Raw genomic sequence first — 18,491 nt, forward strand, 5'->3', positions numbered from 1 at the left:
TATTGTATGACGTTTATTCTCAATTAATTATTAATAATAAATAGAACTAATATTATCACTCACATGTACAAAACAGGGCACTTTGCAACATAGCACAGCTCCCAATTGTCCCTCGAGCGGAGGGACCATCTGTCTTTCAGAACCAAATCCCTCTTTCCTCATTAACTGTCCCCCTTTTTGTCTAATGCATAGACCTATAATAAATGTATTACTCAACTACCAAGAGTTATACCACACTAAGCCTTTCATCCAACCCAAACTGAACATGTACAATTTGCATATAAAGATACTAAACACAGAAAAACAGATGAAATCAGGAAAAATAAAATATAAACGGCATAATGTAAAGAGAAAAACACAACTACAAGAAAGATAAACACCATACACTGTTAGAAGCCCAAATAAAGCTGACCTATACACAATAGGGGGAATTCATCAAAACCGGAGCAGACAACATCTGGAGCAGTTGCCTATGGCAACCAATCAGCTTCTCTCTTCGGTTTGTTCAGTTAAGCTTCGAAAATGAAAGCTTGGTTGCCATGCACAGCTGCTCCAGATTTTTTTGCCTGCTCCAGTTTTGATAAATTCCCCTCACTATTCAGCCCTGGGGGATTAATGAGAAGAAAAACACTCAATGTCCCCATCCACGCTAAACAGCAATGATGGGGCAATTCCTCTTGCTGAGCGACTGGATTCTGACAATGTTGAGTGTGCTTCTGTCAGAATACCCAGACAAAGACTGCAGCTGATTGGTTAAAGAAAAACTCCACAGGATTTTTTTTAATTAAACCTTGAAGTGGGGCTACTCCACTAGCCCCCACACTGCAAAAACTCGTTTTGGCCTAGGGAGGAAAGCAAAAAAGTTATACTCACCTGATCCTTGGAGCTGGCTTGCTGTTAGACCATCCCTAAAGCCTCTCTCCCCCTCTGCTGCAGCAATCTAAGGTCCAAAAGTCATCGCGTTCTATACACAGTGTATAGGATGTGAGGATGCTGAGGGACATACCATCGCTGCAGTGGAGGAGGAGGAGAGAGGCTTCAGGGAGTACTGTGACAGGCGACCAACTCGAGGATTGTTATTTTTCCCCCCCATGACCAAAACGAGCACTTAACCCTTGCAGTGCTGGGGTAACCCCACTGCAAGGGTTAATAAAACATTTCCCCAGAGTTCTGCTTTAAAGTCACTGTTCGGCCAGGATTATTTTAGCAGGTCTCAACCAAAACTCAAGCAGTCGATGGTCTGCCTAAACCAGTTAATGATTGCAGGATTCTTTGGTACGTACATTTCCCCTTTATCACTGTATATAGATAAAATGCATCAATAACTATTACAGAAAGGAAGCAGATGCATATAGTCCTTTAATCAGGAAGATAATTACTACTATTGTTTTTCCAACATTCATTTGTAAGGTGATGGATCTGCATTTTTGGAAAGCATTAATGTCATCTCGATTTTGCCATATCACCATTTATCATGACTGCACAGCTATCGAAATATCAGCTGCTTTTTCATAATCTTTGTTCATTTACATTTTAAACAATCCACATCCTCCTGATAAGATAAAGGTGTGACTTTAGCTAAATCAGGCCACACCACTAGCTTTGTATTTGGCTTTTGATGTTATCTCCTTTTAAATGTGCGTTTTACAGGGTTCTGTTTATTTAACAATGATAATGCAACACACTTTTTCTATGCTGAAGATCAGAGTTTCTATTTATTTCAGAATACAATAAAATATGAAAGCAGATGGGTCACACTTACCCTAAAATCTTGTAAGAATCAGTTTGATTTCTATTATATCATTGGTGGGAAAGAAAATGATTTAGCATCAATGGATACATCCTGAACCAACCACTCTAACCCCTTTTTTAGAGCAAGTTGATGTTTGCATTTCAAAATGATTGGACTGAGACCATGCTTAGTAAGGATACTCAGAACACAACGTTTTTTGGAGGAATGGGACTCCTCATTGATCTCCTGCTGACCATTTCAAAACATAAGCTTATAAAATCTTTTATCTTGACACCGTGGTGTACTGAGAGGATGATTTCCAATGATCCCCGATAATAATAGGGGAAGAGGGTATTTTGTTCTCACTGAGGTCAGCCGCTGCAAGAATGTAAAAATATAATACCATGTGGAGGGGGGGTTCACATTTGTTATTGTATTGATGTATGCAGTAAACCTGGAATACAGATATATGTTCTGTTGTGCACCTTAGACGTTACTTTCGATTATATGTTTTGGTTTTCTTTTTTTATAGTGTTTGTGGTCTTTAATAAAATAATACATTTCAGGTAAACAAATGATCTCCTACAACAAACTATGCCATTGTATATTTATCCCCACAAAGATCTACGCACTCACTTTGAAACAAGGAGTGTCTGGGGGGAAACAAGGACAGGGTCATTTCATTACTCACACAAGTGCTTTGGACAAAAATCCCAACTGATTCTTATCCTGAAGCTAAAATAATGTGTGAAGTCAGCCTTTGCATCATCAAGCAGAGCGCTAGAAACCCTCTCATCTTCCAGGAATGTTAATCTCATGTGTTATCCTACTCAGTGTTTGTGCAACTAAAGGTCCAGCCTAACTAGCAGTTTTCAGCTTCCTGTCCTCCACTTGTCAATAGTCTCAATTACATTGACGTAAGCTATGTTCTTGGATCAGGCAAGCACTACAGGAAAGCCCACAAAGTGGGCACATTAACGTCATACATTGTGGCATGGTCTAACATGAAATCATGATCAGTTCCAAGCAGCAATCGCAATCATTTTACAGACTTTTTAATTAGGCCAACAACATTTGTTTTCCTTCTTTAAAAAAAAAAAAAAAAGTTATTGAAAATACAATGCTGTTCTGTATTATTGAGAAAGGTCTTGGAGAGGTTGAAGGCACAAAAGTTTGGGATGTCCATGGTACCACGTGCTCATCACACAGGGGCCACACAATTAAAAGTACATTTTAATCAAACTAAAAATAAAGCCATGCACTGCATACAAGAACACAGCTTTCTAACCCGTGGTGTCCGTTTCTTACCTGGAGGCAGTCGCGGACCAACAGGGTTGCAACTGCAACCGGGCCCTGGAGTTCCGACACTTAGAGCGGGCCCAGGAAAGGAGGAAGGGGGCCCTGGTAACCGCTGATCACCAGGATATTTAATATCCCGGTAATCGCTAATGTCAGTATCGGGGGCCTCTTCCTCCTGTCCTGGGCTCTGCGTACTTCACGCTGCGCCCCTCACCTTGTTCCGGGTGCAGCATGAAGTATGATCCAGCAGGCGCAGCAGCCAAATGGGAAGTGGGGTTATCCCAGCCCCCTCATCACACAGAACTGCTGCAGAATGTAGAGCTGCCTGGGTATGAGAGACCTGCAGGGGATATGAAGGAGATATAGGGAGCTGGGAATATGAAGGGGACATGGGAGAGGAGAGTGTGGGGTCAGGGAGAGGAAAGCTGGGGACGTGAAGGAGGAGATGGGGAGAACCTGGGGACATGGAAGAGGAGAGTGTGGGGTCAAGGAGAGGAGAGCTGGGGCATAAGGAGATAATGAGGAGCTGGGGACATGGATATATTGGGGTGCTGGGGACATGAAGGGGATGCTGGGCACATGGAAGAGGAGAGTGTGGGTTTTTTTTTGTCTAAAATTCTTTTTTTTCTTTTAATGTATCCAAAAAAAATCGAGGGGCCCTGGGGTTACTAGTCATGCCTCTGTCTGGAGGCGTTGTGATTGCAAGGCATATGGTTTGACAGTGCTCCGGAATTTTATTATGTATGTAGGTTTATGAGGACGGACCTTTTCTGTAGATCTGTATAATGTATCTTCTTGTGTTTTCATAGATGAAGCACAATCAAGTCTGATGCGTCTACAAAACACGTCACTTTTCACGTTTATTTACAAATGGTTCGGAATAACTGTACGGACTTGTGACCTTCTACTACCCGCTATTCATTATTCTTTAGGGAACAGGCGCCAGTGTTGGGTGCAAAACTTTATATAACTACTATTTGTTGCATGAGACTTTGTTGTTTTTATGATGTATGGACTACAGGTATTTTAAGAAATATGTGAAATACTATACCTAAGATAGTGAATACTCATCTCACAATATACAGACACCATAAAAGCCCAATTGTTTTCTCTGTTCTCAGGGCATGTTCACACCAAATCTGGACCAGATCTGCGTACGTTTCTGCATATGCAGTGCTGTACGTAACAGCAAGATTTAGGCCATAGTCACACTTCTCTAGTGTGTTACCACGCACACTTTAACGTGTGTCAAGCTTGTGCTAAGGCAATCCATTCTCTGACACATTCCTGCTTAGTAAGGCACCCCTTCATAATAATGGATAATAGAAATGTATGGGAGTAATAGGGATCGGCAAGTTTCAACCACTGTCAAGAAGTACCGTATATACTCGAGTATAAGCAGAGATTTTCAGCCCATTTTTTTTGCTGAAAAGTGCCCCCCTCGGCTTATACTCGAGTCAGCGTCATTTCTTAAGCATTGAATCTAGCATGTCAGTTACCTTACGAGCATTTTCAGAAGCAGAGGTCAGCACTCAGCAATGACACTGCTTAAAAGTTTCCACTAATGACGTCACTATAATTTCACCACATGCTTCCTGAATAAATGTAATTGTATGCAAGACCATTAAATATTAATGTGCTTCATTTTAATTAACTGTACCAAATATTGTATAAAACAGCACAATACTTATTATTCATTACCGTATATACTCGAGTATAAGCCGAGATTTTCAGCCCATTTTTTTGGCTGAAATTTCTATTTTGCACAGATCACACAGCACAACTTTATCACAGACTAAATATTCATGTTCACAAAACAAGGGCTGAACTGACAAACGCTCAGAGCGAGTTAAGTCAATTGCTCAAAAATTCATTAGGGAGCCGAAATAAAATGCAGCTACACAGGACATGGTATGCTTTTAAGAGAAATCAAATTAGTTGTTACAGGGCCTCCCATTTAAATGTAATGAAATATGTCCAATCTAATAAAGTGTGATCATGCAGTGTACAGAAGGTACGGTAGCCAGATGAAATGATTTTGAGACTGTTCTGCAGTAGACTGCCTCTGGCAAGCTATGGTTGGCCGAGCAGACATTACTGGCACACCGAATAGGAAAAGAAGACCGCATTCTCCATGATTTCAATATTGACTCATTTGTTGAACAACACTGCCAAAATGCATTTAAAAAAACAATAGTGTACAGCAATGCGATGTTCAAGTTTTAACTATGCAGGTCCATTTAAAAGGAAAGTTACGATTTATTTAACTGAAAAGAAAAAAAATACATACTTGTGTATTATATATAAAGTGTGACTAGAATGAAATAGCCAGTGCATGAAGTTTGTATGCTTCTTTTGTGGTGTGGTTTTCTACCCCTGCTCTGGTTTCCTATCACAGACCAAAAACATGCTGCTTGGTTAATGTTCTTTAAGCTTTTGTGTTTGTGACTGAGGTGCACAGATATGAGGCTGCTGCCTACGCTAGGACACAAACCTCATGACGATCATCTGTTTTTTAGATCAAAATGGAAAAAAAAATTATAAATAAATACTGTTTAGAATAACAATTGTCTCTCTGATATATACACACATTATATATATATATATATATATATATACACACACACACAGATACTCTAACGTATACACATGTTTCTCATTAATCTACACTGAGTACCCAATAATGACAAAGTGAAAACAGAATTTTAGAAATGTCTGTGAATTTATTAAAAAGAAAAAAAGGGAAATATCACGTACTTAAAGCAACACAAAACCCCCAGCTTTTTTCTCCTTATACACATCTACCACAATGAACATTCTCCAAAGCCACATTTATTTATGTTTTAAAATAAAGTCTTACTCTTTTAATCTCCTTAGAAAGTCTGCTGTGCTCGCTCCTGTGTCTCTTCTCTCCACCCACACTTCCTGTCACTTAGTAAGAGCCGTGCACATTGATTCTGGTCACATGCACATCTTTATTTGCCTACAATTCCCATTAGGCAGAGAGGAATCATCTCTCACCCCCCCTTCTCCTCACTATACACACTGTGACAGTGTCACTGCTTGTAGTCTCTTCTGCAATGCTCTGAATGACCAAAACTACTTACAAAAGCTTTATAACAAATCCACAACAAACATCACGTTTACAACAATCTACACAGAAAAACATTTCAAATGTAGAAGCCGCATCCTCTGTGACTGTGTGACCAGAGACTCAGAAGAAAGTATGAGGCTGGTGACAGCTCACATGCTGAATCTCCCCCCACACTCCCTCCTTGGTAAGCCAGGAGGAGAGAAATCAATGATCATATATTAGTGTGGGAGCGCTGAAGAAATCCCAGCTCCTTGCAGAGTCTAGAGGGGAGGATGTGTGGGCGGAGACTGAGAAGACACGCCCTCAGCATGTTGTAGTCCTCCACATGAACTGGCACAGAGGGTGGCTATTTTTCAGCTCCCATAAGGACCATGAAGAAGAAACGTGGCCACCCTCTGGCAGGAAGTTGTGGCTGGAGAAGAATAAACGGATTTTGGAGCATTTAGAGCTGAACAAGGACAAACAGTCATTGATTATTTATATACTAGAAGTTATTTTTATTATTTAATTTCTGTGTTTAGTGTCGCTTTAAGTGTTCAGAACCTTTACTCAGTACTTTGTTGAAGCACCTTTGGCAACAATTACAGCCTGGAGTCTTTTGGGGTATGACACAACAAGCTTTGCACACCTGGATTGTGGATTTTCTGCCATTCTTCTTTGCAAATCCTCTCAAGCACAGTCAGGTTAGATAAGGCCCGTCAGTGGACAGCCATTTTCAGTTCTCTCCAGAGATAATAAATAGGGTTCCAGTCAGGATTCTGGTTGGGCCACACGAGGACATTCACAGAGTTGTCCTGAAGCCACTCCTGTATTGCCTTAGCTGTGTGCTTAGGATCGTTGTCATGTTGGAAGGTGAACCTTCAGCCCAGTCTGAGTTTCTGAGCACTATGGAACAGGTTTTCATTGGGGATATCTCTGTACTTTGCTCCATTCAGCTTTCCCTCAACCTTGACCAGTCTCCCTGTCCCTGCTGCTGAAAAACACCCCCACAGCATGATGCTCTCACCGCCATGCTTTACTCTTGGGATGGTATTGGGCAGGTGATGAGCGGTGCCTGGTTTCCTCTAGACAGAACGTTTCGAATTGAGGCCAAACAGTTCAATCTTGGTTTCATCAGACCCATGAATCGTGTTCCTCACATTCTGAGAGTCGTTCATATGTTTTTTTTTGCAAACTCCAAGCAGGCTCTCATGTGTTTTGAGAGGCTTCTGTTTAGCCACTTTGCCATAAAGGCCAGATGGAGGGTGGAGGGATGCAGTGATGGTTGTTCTTCTGAACTTTGTCCCATCTCCACACAGGATCTCTGTAACTCACTCAGCGTGACCATCGGGTTCTTGGTCACATCTCTTCCATTTGAGAATTATGAAGGCCACTGTGCCCTTGGGAACCTTCAGTTCAGCAGATATTTTTTTGTAGCCTTCCCCAGATCTGTGTCTCTGAGCTCGGCAGGCAGTTCCTTTGACCTCATGGCTTTTGCTCTGATACAGTATGCATCGTCAGCTGGGGGGGCCTTCTATAGAGAGGTGTGTGTCCTTCCAAATCATGTCCAATCAATTTAATTTACCACCGGTGGACTCCAATCAAGGTGTAGAAAAATCTCAGCAACCATCAAGAGAAATGGGAGGCACCTGAACGTAATGTCAAGTGTTGCAAAGGGTCTGAATACTTATACCATTGTGATATTTCATTTTTTTCTTTTTAATAAATTCACAAACATTTCTAAAATTCTGTTTTCACATGTCATTATGGGGTACCAAGTGTAGAATAATGAGGGGAAAAAAAGAATTTAAACAACTGTATCAGGCTGCAACATAACAAAAAAGTGAAGAAAGTCTGAAATTATATATATATATTAGATCTAGATATATAGATCTATATATTTTTTGGAATATTTATTACACACGCAGAAAGAAAAAGGGATAAAAGCACACATTTCCAGGGAGAGAATAGACCAGAGGGGTAAAGTACTCAGTGTCTGTTCCACTAGTCCAAATACTTAGAGGGGAATTTATCAAAACTGGAGCAGATAGAATCTGAAGCTGTTGCCCAGGGTAACCAATCCGCATTTTTTTTTCATCATCAAAGCTTAAGTGATCAAACTGAAGAGATAAGCTGATTGGTTGCCATAGGCAACTGCTCCAGACTATGTCTGCTCCAATTTTGATAAATTCCCCTACAGTATTCACTGTGTATGAAATTTAGGCAGATATAGTAGACACAATTTAATGCAGCGTTGTATTTTACACATTAAATGTATTTTAAAATAAAAAGCTCATGAAGAGAAACAAAACAACAAGCTGTTCAGTAAATGACTAACTTTTACTAACAGCGAGGAAATGCAATGTGCGCTCAAGTGTACACATACACAGGCATGTCTCGCCCACCCTATTTGAAATACATAAACCAGAGCAGAGCCAGGCAGGCAGGAAACATGGGCAGTAGAAACTCAGCTCTGTAGCCTACTTGTAAAGCTTTCAAGTGCTAAAGGAAATAATACACTTAAGACATTCAATGCAACGAGTGGGACATAAGTTTTACTTGAAAACTTATGTCCCACTCGTAGTAATTCAGTAATTATAAGAATATCAGATGACAATCATGTTGAAGACGGTGCACAAAATGTACCAAAACAATACGTTGTCTAGTAATAGTTGTTGACTGACTGTCACGTTGTGTCTTTGTTATAATGTATTTTAACTTAATGCAATGTTCTAATCACTTCTGTCGGATTTATTTTGTTTTTTAACTTAATTTTAAAAGGTTTGAAGAAAAAAAAAAATCACATTTAAAGCTTAGTTACTTCACTTTACAAAATATACATTTACAAGCACTAAAGTTGCAATTTATGTCCATGTTAAAGGGTATCTATGGTCAAAAACTAAAAATAAATCTGTATCTCTATATTGAATTTACATAAGTTCTAGCCCACCCCTAATAACATATCAATCTAGAAGTTTGTAAACTTGCTTATAGAACATGCCCATAGGATGTACTTCTTTCGTTTTTCACTCTACCTTGTGAATATGCACTTCCTTGTGCCAGAGGGATGCTCGAATCATATCGGTGTTTTGTTTTTCTAAACATTTAGCCCTGCTGCGGGCTACAAGACTGCTACCCGTCCCCCGCTGCCAAGAGGAACTGGGCCAAGATCACTGGCCTGTCCCTCACCTAGGTCAGCAGCTGGTTCAAGACCCAGAGGCAGAAGGATCGCAACCTATCCGAGGCGCAGTCCAAGAGGTGAACAAGACGGCCGCAACCCCCCATCCCCACACACTGCTCTACACTACTGTTTTTCGCTCTGCCATTGTTGCTGCTGCTGCTGCAAAATCGCTGCGGACTAGACTTTTTCCGCATGTTTTCCAGGCGGAGTCAATAATTTACTGATAGAGGATGAAAGGCTCACTGTGTTCTGAAACCTGATTCTGGGCTCAGGTTTTATTCAGATGATGAAAGGAGATAGACTCATTGTGTGCTGGGGAGTAGAGCTGCAGCTAACGATTATTTTCAAAATCGATTAGTTAGCCGATTATTAAGTTCGATTAATCGGATAACATAAAATAAATTTTAAAAAATGGATCCAGTGATGGGACTACTAGTTTGTATTAAGATTGTAGTCCGTCACAGGAGCAAGCTTGGAGCGGTGGAAGTAAAAAAAAAAAAAAAAAAAGTGTGGTGTACAATATAGTGAAATGAAGAAGTATAACATTATAGAGCAATGAATGCAGAATGGCACCGGCTATAGAGGACTAGAAAACCCAGCAATAGTACATTATACAGCACAATGCAGAATACCACCAGCTGGTGGTATTCTGCATTGCGCTAGGCGGGTCTGGCAGCGGCGTGCATGAGGTGGGGAGGAGGTGTGGAGCTGTGAACAGGGCCAACTAATTGGAAGCCGATTAATCGATGATTGAAAAAGTCGACAACTTTTTAAATAATCGATTATAATCGATCATGTAGATTAGTTGTTGCAGCCCTACCGGGGAGCTCCGATTGTCGGTGTGGTTGTGGCTGACATGCTGGTGAGTTCCGCAGGGGGTGGGCAGTGGTTTGTTGGATTTAAGTCAGTTGGTGAGATTTGTGCCTTTGAATGTGATAAATAGATTTTGTTTGCTTAGATCAGTGGTGTCCAAGCTGCAGCCCATGTGCTAGATGCAGGCCTATGCTTTGCCCTCATTCACACTGTAAATCAGCCCGCACATACAGCTTCGTGCAAGGCCCGGGAAGGACAGGTGCTGCGTGTGATTAGTACCTACGCGGCCGTACGCTCCCCTTTGCTCACCTCAAGTGCAGGTGCGTAGGAGTGCGTGTTTCCTCGCTCGAACGCAGGCAGTCCCATAGAGAAGAACGGTGACTGTGTACTAATCACACGCAGCACCTGTCCTTCCAGGGAGCTGTTTGGTACGGCCCTGCACGCAGCACGGAGCTGTACTTGCGGCCCGATTACAGTGTGAATGAGGGCTTAATGTTTGTTGATTGCATTAAAGTATTTTTAGGTCTGTCATCTCAGGAGTTGCTATCAATAAATACCTTATTTAAATACGGTTTTGGTTAAAATTATAGAGAATACCCTTGCAGTGAGGTCCCCTGCACTGTTGCCTGCTTGTTAAATATAGGGACAGTGGAAAAGGATGTAATACTGATCTTATTCCACATTCGCCCAGCATACTGTACTGTGACCACTGGCCAGACAGCCCTAGAGAAAAGACTTTGGGGGACCAGTTGCATTGTGTGGTGGGAGCTTGCAGGAGTAATTAATGAGCCCATTATTACAGCTTATTCCCCTACCCCCAGATTTAACGGGCATGTATCTCCCTTGCAGTGCAAGTGGGGAGAGGGGGGTCCCACTGCAAGAGTGTCCCCCAATTAGGGATTAAAGAAAAATACTGCAAGTTTTTGGGTTTTTTTTTTTTAAATCCCAGAGTTCAACTTTAAACCTCTGCCCCCGCTTTCTGTGTCTCATCATGAAGATTTTCCTTCCCTTTCTGTCCTGTAGCCACAACAGGAAGTGAGGTGAATCCTTTTTCAAACAGTTGTCACTAGAACAAGTTTCCCTACTGGCAGATTTCCCCTTGATTCCACTTGTGGTGACAACTTTGATCAGTGATAGTTGTCAGCACGACAAATAGAGGGATTAATCCCCCCCAGCTAGGATGCTAACAATACAAATTTGGCAAGCTTTCTAACCCCTTACCTCTCAATCCAAAATCTACAAAAAAATTGGATTTAGATAAACTAACATTTTCCAAGTCTTGTGTGTAAAAAATATCATAAAAATATGTGCTAACAAATGCAGTCAACCACCCTCAGCCAGAGGAATGACATAGTCTTCATATACAGCATGATAAGCAGATCAGGTTTAATCTGCTGCGAGTATGGGCATCTGTTTATACAGATGGAGATTTTCTGAAAAGGGTTCCAGTTACTACTAACCTTAGCGGTGTTAATGTAAGCATGTCGGCTTATCTAAACCTGAGACTCCACAGGCACTTGAAAATCACCCAGGGGTAACCCGTTTACAATTTCTGGTACTTTTATCCGCTAAACTACCTAGCAATATTTTCGTTCATTTTAAGTGTCAACAATGATTACATAGAAAGTAAATGTACAGATGGGGCAAGGAATGTGTTTAATGTGCACAACAGTCTCCTCACCTCATGAACAACGCACAACTTCAGGTCTATTACTTCACTTCAGGCAATATCTGGAATATACTTCTGATTTATTTTCCTTTATAGATGTCTAATTACAAGAGGCATGTGTATTCTTAGTTGGCGTGCTTTGTGTATTTCTGTTTAGTAATCTAGCATGAAACTTTGCCTCTGTGTAGGAGTTTCCTGTAATAAAGACCAGTCATTGCTGCTCTCTCTCCTTGTGCAGGGGGACTGGTCTTGTATTTGCCCTCTTCTGTAGTTTCCTGCAGGCAGCCTGTAGTGGGTGGAGCCTGATGAGTCCCTCCCACAGCTCTGTTAATATCACTGCTGCTTTTACAAGTTAATAACTATGTTGGTGAAGGCATTTGGTGCACACAAAGCAGATTTACAATCCTGAATGAAAACGTTTTTGTGCCTGCCAGTTTAGTTTTACTAGGTAATAGACTTAATTTGCCAGCCAATTATATCATTGTGACTAGAAGCGAGTTACCTTTTCAATATCTGCAAGAGAAGACAAGGACTTGCTCTGTAGCACCTCAGGTGCAGTGAAGGCACGCAAATCTTGATGGGAAACATTTTCATCGGTAAATGACACGCTTCCAGAGGGCAGCAACAGGAGAGACCAAGGAGATATGATAAATCCAAGAGCTGCAGGATCAGCTGTACAAAAGAGAAAAAGATAGCAGAGAAAAGACCTTAAAACAAACAGTTTTATTTCTATTTTAGTTTAAAATTATGAGGATATAAATGTTAGAAAAAAAAAAAACAAGATAAGGTTAAGGCAATAGACTCTTGGGCTCTAGCAATTAATCTGGCCAATTCATTCTTACATGCCATTATTGGCCAGGTGATTCTGAGCTACATTTGCTGTTATTTGTACACATATATATTTTAAGAGATTCTAGGTCAGTATTTATGCAGCCAAAGTTGTATTTATGCAGATCAAGTCCAAAGCAGACTATACACTTTACAATGTAATTGTACAATCTCTGTACAATCCCCTGTACAATCAGACAGGCCCTTGCATTACATAAATGATGGTCGATTGTAAAACTAGATTGTATAGTGTATGGTCAGCTTAAAGACCTCCAGGGTGGAAGCCAAAAACTTTTCTGTACGTCCTAATGGGAAAGCTACTAAAATCACAAAACACAACGTAATAACAATTCTGACTCTGAATCTGTGGATGTTTAAAGGAAAACTATCGGGAGAGTAAAATGTAGAGTAGGCGTGCGACACTGAAGCTGTAATGCACCAGTTCTTTAGCATGAGAAGTAAGCGATCACATAGCACCGATCAATCAGTTCCCAATCTTCTCCCTGCAGAGAGCAGCGACTGTCAGTCACCGCTCCCTGTAGGGATCCCCCCCTCCCCTCTCCGATCCTCAAGCGCTGACTGGATGGACAGACAGGGGAGGGGGCAGTGTAAAAGGGAAGCCTACTATATAAGCGTAACTTTCTGTGTCCCTAGTGAAGAGACCTCTGCTCACTTCCTGTTTTGTCTGAAATCAGTCACTTGGAAGGTGAAGGTAAATGTCCTCAATGTCCTGACAGAGGTTCTACATTTTTCCTACTCTACTAAAAATGTGTTTTTGTTGCCATCTGTGTCCCCATTGAGGGAATTTCCCCTCACTACCTGTCCTTTCCAACACCAATCAAATAGACAGATTTTTTTCCCCTCACTTGCAGTTCTGTGAGAGAAAAACTTTTTCAAATGGGGACACAGGCATAGAAAGGTGACAGAGGTTCCAACCTTTCCCAAATCTATTGGCCTTTAACAACAGCTGAGATAACAGCCACAACCAGCGCATTGGTTTTAATGCCAGTGGACACAGACTAACATAGTAAAGAGGAGCAGTAATCCTCGACTATTGTGTAGCACTGAAAAGCACAAAATAGGGTCTGTATATTTAACCGTATGTACCATGTAATGTTTGCCCCCACATTATTATATAATTTAAAACCAAAACATAACAACAAACATCAAAATGATTTGCATCAAACAAATCTCTTATGTGCATTTCTAGAAAACACTGAAAAGAAAATATGTTCATTTTAAAGTGAATCTGTAGTCAGGCTATGAACTTAAATGTTCATGTATTTACATACGATTAGCAGGCAGTGAGTGAGATTTAATACAAGCCTTTACTGATCTCTGTAGCTGCAGGCATTGTGGAGCAAATCCTCCTCAACATTCACAGCAGAAGCACTTTAGTCACCCAAGTCATTTTCTAAGCCTCTGAGTGGGAAGGAAAGAGCGACAGAAAGAGAAATGCCACCCTTTCCCTCACCTTTCCACTCAGAGGGCAACCAGGGGCACCTGGGGTCATACTATGCTATGGAGACCTTTGGTGGGAGTGCATCTGTTCCCAATTACAACCATACTCCCACTGATCCAATCTCCATTTCCAGACTTAGCTTTTTAGGTCTGTCGTGGTGTTATGCACAGGATTAGATGGACTATGTATTACTTAAGGCCAATTTGTGAATGTATCTGTATTTGTACACATACATGTCATAGTTGTATATTAATGTCAATTGATGTACTTTATAAATGCAATAATGCTGTCTTCACAAAACACATCATGAAAGTCTGTATGACGCGAATAGAAAATTGATACTTTCACACAATGTAGCATTATGCAACAATAGCGGCATTTAATCTCTCTTGGGTAAACCAACAGTACAGATACCATATACAAAAATGCTTTATAAAAGGCATTCTGAACAGTATACAGTAAAACATAAAATGTTTTTTTAAATTTCAGATACTTTTTTTTATCTTGCTGTGTTTATTACGATACCATTGCATTATATGAAATGCTTTTGATTTTCTGTTAAATTAGAAATTGTGAGTCTGGAAGAAATTACAAGTCTAGAAGGCTGCCGAGTCACAGCTGGGTAAGTTGAGCTGACTAAAAAAATAACTAGTTATTTTTAAAAAGGAGAAGTATGGGGTTAAGGCTTTTCCCCATAGTTCTCCTTAGGGTAATGGGAGGACACAAACTAGCGTCCTCCCGTCACCCTAGGCTCAGTATACCGCGGTATAGCTACAGCTCGCGGTATACTGAGACACCACAGTTTACCGCAAACTACTGCGGCGTCTCGGTATACTGAGACGCCGCAGCTGAAGCGGATCCCGTCAATTATGTCTGGATCCGCCCAGCTGCGTGAGTAACAGCTGGCTCTGCCTATCTAGAGGCAGAGCCAGCTGTACCCACCCCCTCCCCCATCCGTTCCGCCAGTCAGCGCTGGCGGATTGGAGCAGGGAGGGAGGAATCCAGCCCCTCCCCTGTCACAGCATAGAGCCGTGACAGGATAGGGAGGTGAGGGAAAGCCGGTATGTGTTCGCTCACTTCCCGATATACTGAGCCGACCTGTGACAGTCTCATTGTCACAGGTCGGCTAGAACTATGGAGGTGAGTGAAAAGCACTCACCTCATAGTTCTCCTTTAACAACTTCTGCTGTGAACTGTGAGAATGAACCGCTCCATAGTGCCCGCAAATAACTAACCTAATCTCTCAGAAGTGATACATTGAGTTAATATACACAGGGTTATTCACAAAAGGGTGAAGAGTTTGGAGAAGGCAGGAGAAGCGAACAATCTACGACACAATAGTGGATTCGCAAAAATTCTCCAATTCTGCTCACTTTTAAGTTCAGCTATGTTGTCCTAGATTGTTCACTTCTCCTGCCTTCTCCAAACTCTTCACCCTTTCGTGAATAACCCTGACAATGTCAATATGAGAGAATACTAGCATATAAAGAACAGGCCCAGACTAAACTTCCTGTGTACTGGAATAACTGGTTAACTCACCCTAATGCTTCCTCATTACTTTGAAACTAACTACATGTGGTATAAGTAGACTGGATTGACCAGTCTGAAGTTCTGGCACCTTTTTCCCTTTACTTTCCTGATTTCTTTGCCTTCTTGGTTTATTTTTAATAGTTTTATGAGTTTATGACTCGCATTGTTCATCTGTACTCAAGTACGCAAGTTGACTTTTCTCTTATATTGCTTCTTGAAAGATTTGTCATTCTATGCTTTCATTTGAGCATTGTGAATTACAAGTGGAACATATGGACATCTACTATTTGTTGAAAATACAGTTTTACCTCGGTTCACAAACGTAATTCGTTCCGCAATTCTGGTCGCGAACCGAATTGGTCCCGAACCGAATCAAACTGTGATCACACCGCGATCTCGACTAGAGGAAGCCACGACCACGTGTCAGAGCAGGGAAGATGGCTGCGGTTGTGTTCGTCACCCGATGCGGAGTTCACGAACGGAAGCTAAAGTTTGTCAAACTTCCTGCTCGCGAACCGAATTGTTCGCGAACAGCAGCGTTCGTGATCCGAGGTAACACTGTATATACATATTTGAATGTCCACAGCAACAGTTACACTTTAAAGTGCACATACAGGTGAAACTCGAATAATTAGAATATCGTGCAAAAGTAATTGCAGTAATTGCTGCAAACCAAGTACTGAGTACATATGCATGCTTGTACTTTTCAGAGGTCCGATATTGTTCTATGTACAATCCTTGTTTTATTGATTGCATGTAATATTCTCATTTTCTGAGGTTGTGGATTTGGGGTTCTTGGGGTTTTCATGAGCTGTAAGCCATAATCATCACAATTATGACAGATCACGGCTTGAATTATCTTGCTTTGCATGTAATGAGTCTATCTCATATATTAGTTTCACCTTTTAAGTTGCATTAGTGAAATAAAAGAACTTTGCACGATATTCTAATTATTCGAGTTTCACCTGTACAAGCAATGTTGGTCGACTATTACTAACCAAAGTACAATGAAAGCCAAAGCTGTTTTGTTTTTTTGGAGTAAAAGAGGGTTGTAACCTCTGGCAGCTTTTATTTGCCATTGTGTGCCATTGAGGAGAATTCCCTGCACTTTGTCTGATGGCCATAGCAGGAAGTGAGAGGAAATCCCTCTAAAGTTAGGGAAACCCTGGTGGTAAGCAGGGTCACCAGAACTAATGTCTCCATTGGAAGATTTCCCATCTATTCCTGTTCTGATAACAACCCAAAGTGTGGGATTTTCTTTCACTTTTAATGATAATAGTCACCAGGACAAATAGAGGAAGTAAATCTCCCGCTCTATCCAAAATCAAGAAAAAAAGTGTTGACTTTAGTTACGCTTTAAAATGTAAGGGCTTGACAATTCATTACATGACTAACAATAGGCGAACAATCTATTAAGCAGCAAGTTATTTGCAATATGTTATAGGTTAGGGTTGGTGATATGTGTAAAATTTAAGGTGAGTGATGAGTCTATACATGCACATACTGTTGCAGGGAGGTTTAAGGTGTGCAATTGGGAGTGACTTATTACTTGGATACATATGGGTGTATATCACTATATATTATGTTTTCAATGGTAAATATGTTTTGTAGGTTCATGGATCATCTAGTGTCAGCAGTGACTAAGCAATTCAGAGCCACAGGCTCTGGAACATTTTCTAAAATTACACTCCGTTTAAGGATGTGTGGTCTGCATGTTTTTTGTATAATGCATAAGAGTGATAATGCATTACTTGTGGAAGAGCAGAGAAGATATAAATAGCTTTGTTTTCACACCGAAGTAGTACAAAGTCACACATTTCTTCATCTTCTAAAACAAATGATTACAAAATAAAAAAAAACTAACAGTCATTGTCAATATATTTTTCTTTAAATACAAAAAGTCAAGTATTCGAGAAGAAAAGGTAGAACTGAAGCCAAAACCTTTTTGTTTTAGTTTTGGATAGAGTTAAGCTGGCCATACACCTTACAATTATCTGCAGATTTTTTATGGTCAGATGGAAAAAGTGTAACAGCTTCCTCCATCTACTCTACACTGTGTGGATGGAGGAATCTCCCACCAGGCCAAGCTTCAGCATCTTGCTAGTCAGCCCTGCTGGCAGTCAAAATATCTTAATCTGATTGGATGCAGGCTGGTGTTTTGACAGCCAGCGGGGCCGACTAGCAAGGTACTGAAGCTTGGCCCAGTGGGAGATTGCTCCATCCACACAGTTTAGCGTAGATGGAGGAATCTGTTGCACTTTTTCCATCTCACCACAGAAAATCTACAGATAATCTATAGGTGTATGGCCAACTTAAGGGAGAGAGTTATAACCACTGTCCAAGTTTTTGGCAATTGTTGTGCCATTGGGAAGATCTCCCTTCACTTCCTGTCCTATAGCCACAACAGGAAGTGAGAAGAAATCCCTCCAAAATTGACGTATATCCCTGGTGGACAGCAGACTCACCAGAACTAGTGTCCCCATTGGAAGATTTGGCATCTACTCCTGTTCTGGTTACAACCCAAAATTTGGGATGTTCACCAGGACAAATAGAGAGGGTGAATCTCCCTATGGGGGCCCCGGACAACATTAAAAACCTGACCGGTGTTCTAATCCCTCTCCACTCTATCCAAACTTTAAAAAAATGTTTTGGCTTCAGCTGCACTTTAAATAAGCCAATACAAAGGCACACTTCAGTATATTACCAGGAATACTACTTCAGAAAAACACAGGTCCAAAGGATTATAAGGAAAAGCTATGCAAATGATTTCCCTTAAATTGTCTGTACAACATGAAAACACGATGGCCATTCTACTGAGCCAAAGACTGCTCTTGTATTGTACATAAGCTAGAGAATGCTTCTTCATTTCTACACTAGGAGGCTAATTAGTTTTCCTCTAGCTCT

At 40.9% G+C, this 18,491-nt stretch overlaps 1 protein-coding gene across 1 annotated transcript in view; it reads right to left on the bottom strand.

Annotated features, from left to right (window-relative positions):
* PTPN13 (protein tyrosine phosphatase, non-receptor type 13) overlaps positions 1–18,491 on the bottom strand; it is a 159,455-nt gene that overhangs the window by 108,912 nt on the left and 32,052 nt on the right. The window contains exon 3 of the mRNA XM_018576193.1: positions 12,270–12,439. Within this exon, the coding sequence (XP_018431695.1) occupies positions 12,270–12,439 (170 nt within the window). The remainder of the gene's footprint in view (positions 1–12,269; positions 12,440–18,491) is intronic.

This window comes from Nanorana parkeri, unplaced genomic scaffold (genome assembly GCF_000935625.1).
Source record: "Nanorana parkeri isolate BGI_ZX_2015 unplaced genomic scaffold, ASM93562v1 scaffold59, whole genome shotgun sequence".
Classification (NCBI taxonomy): domain Eukaryota; kingdom Metazoa; phylum Chordata; class Amphibia; order Anura; family Dicroglossidae; genus Nanorana; species Nanorana parkeri.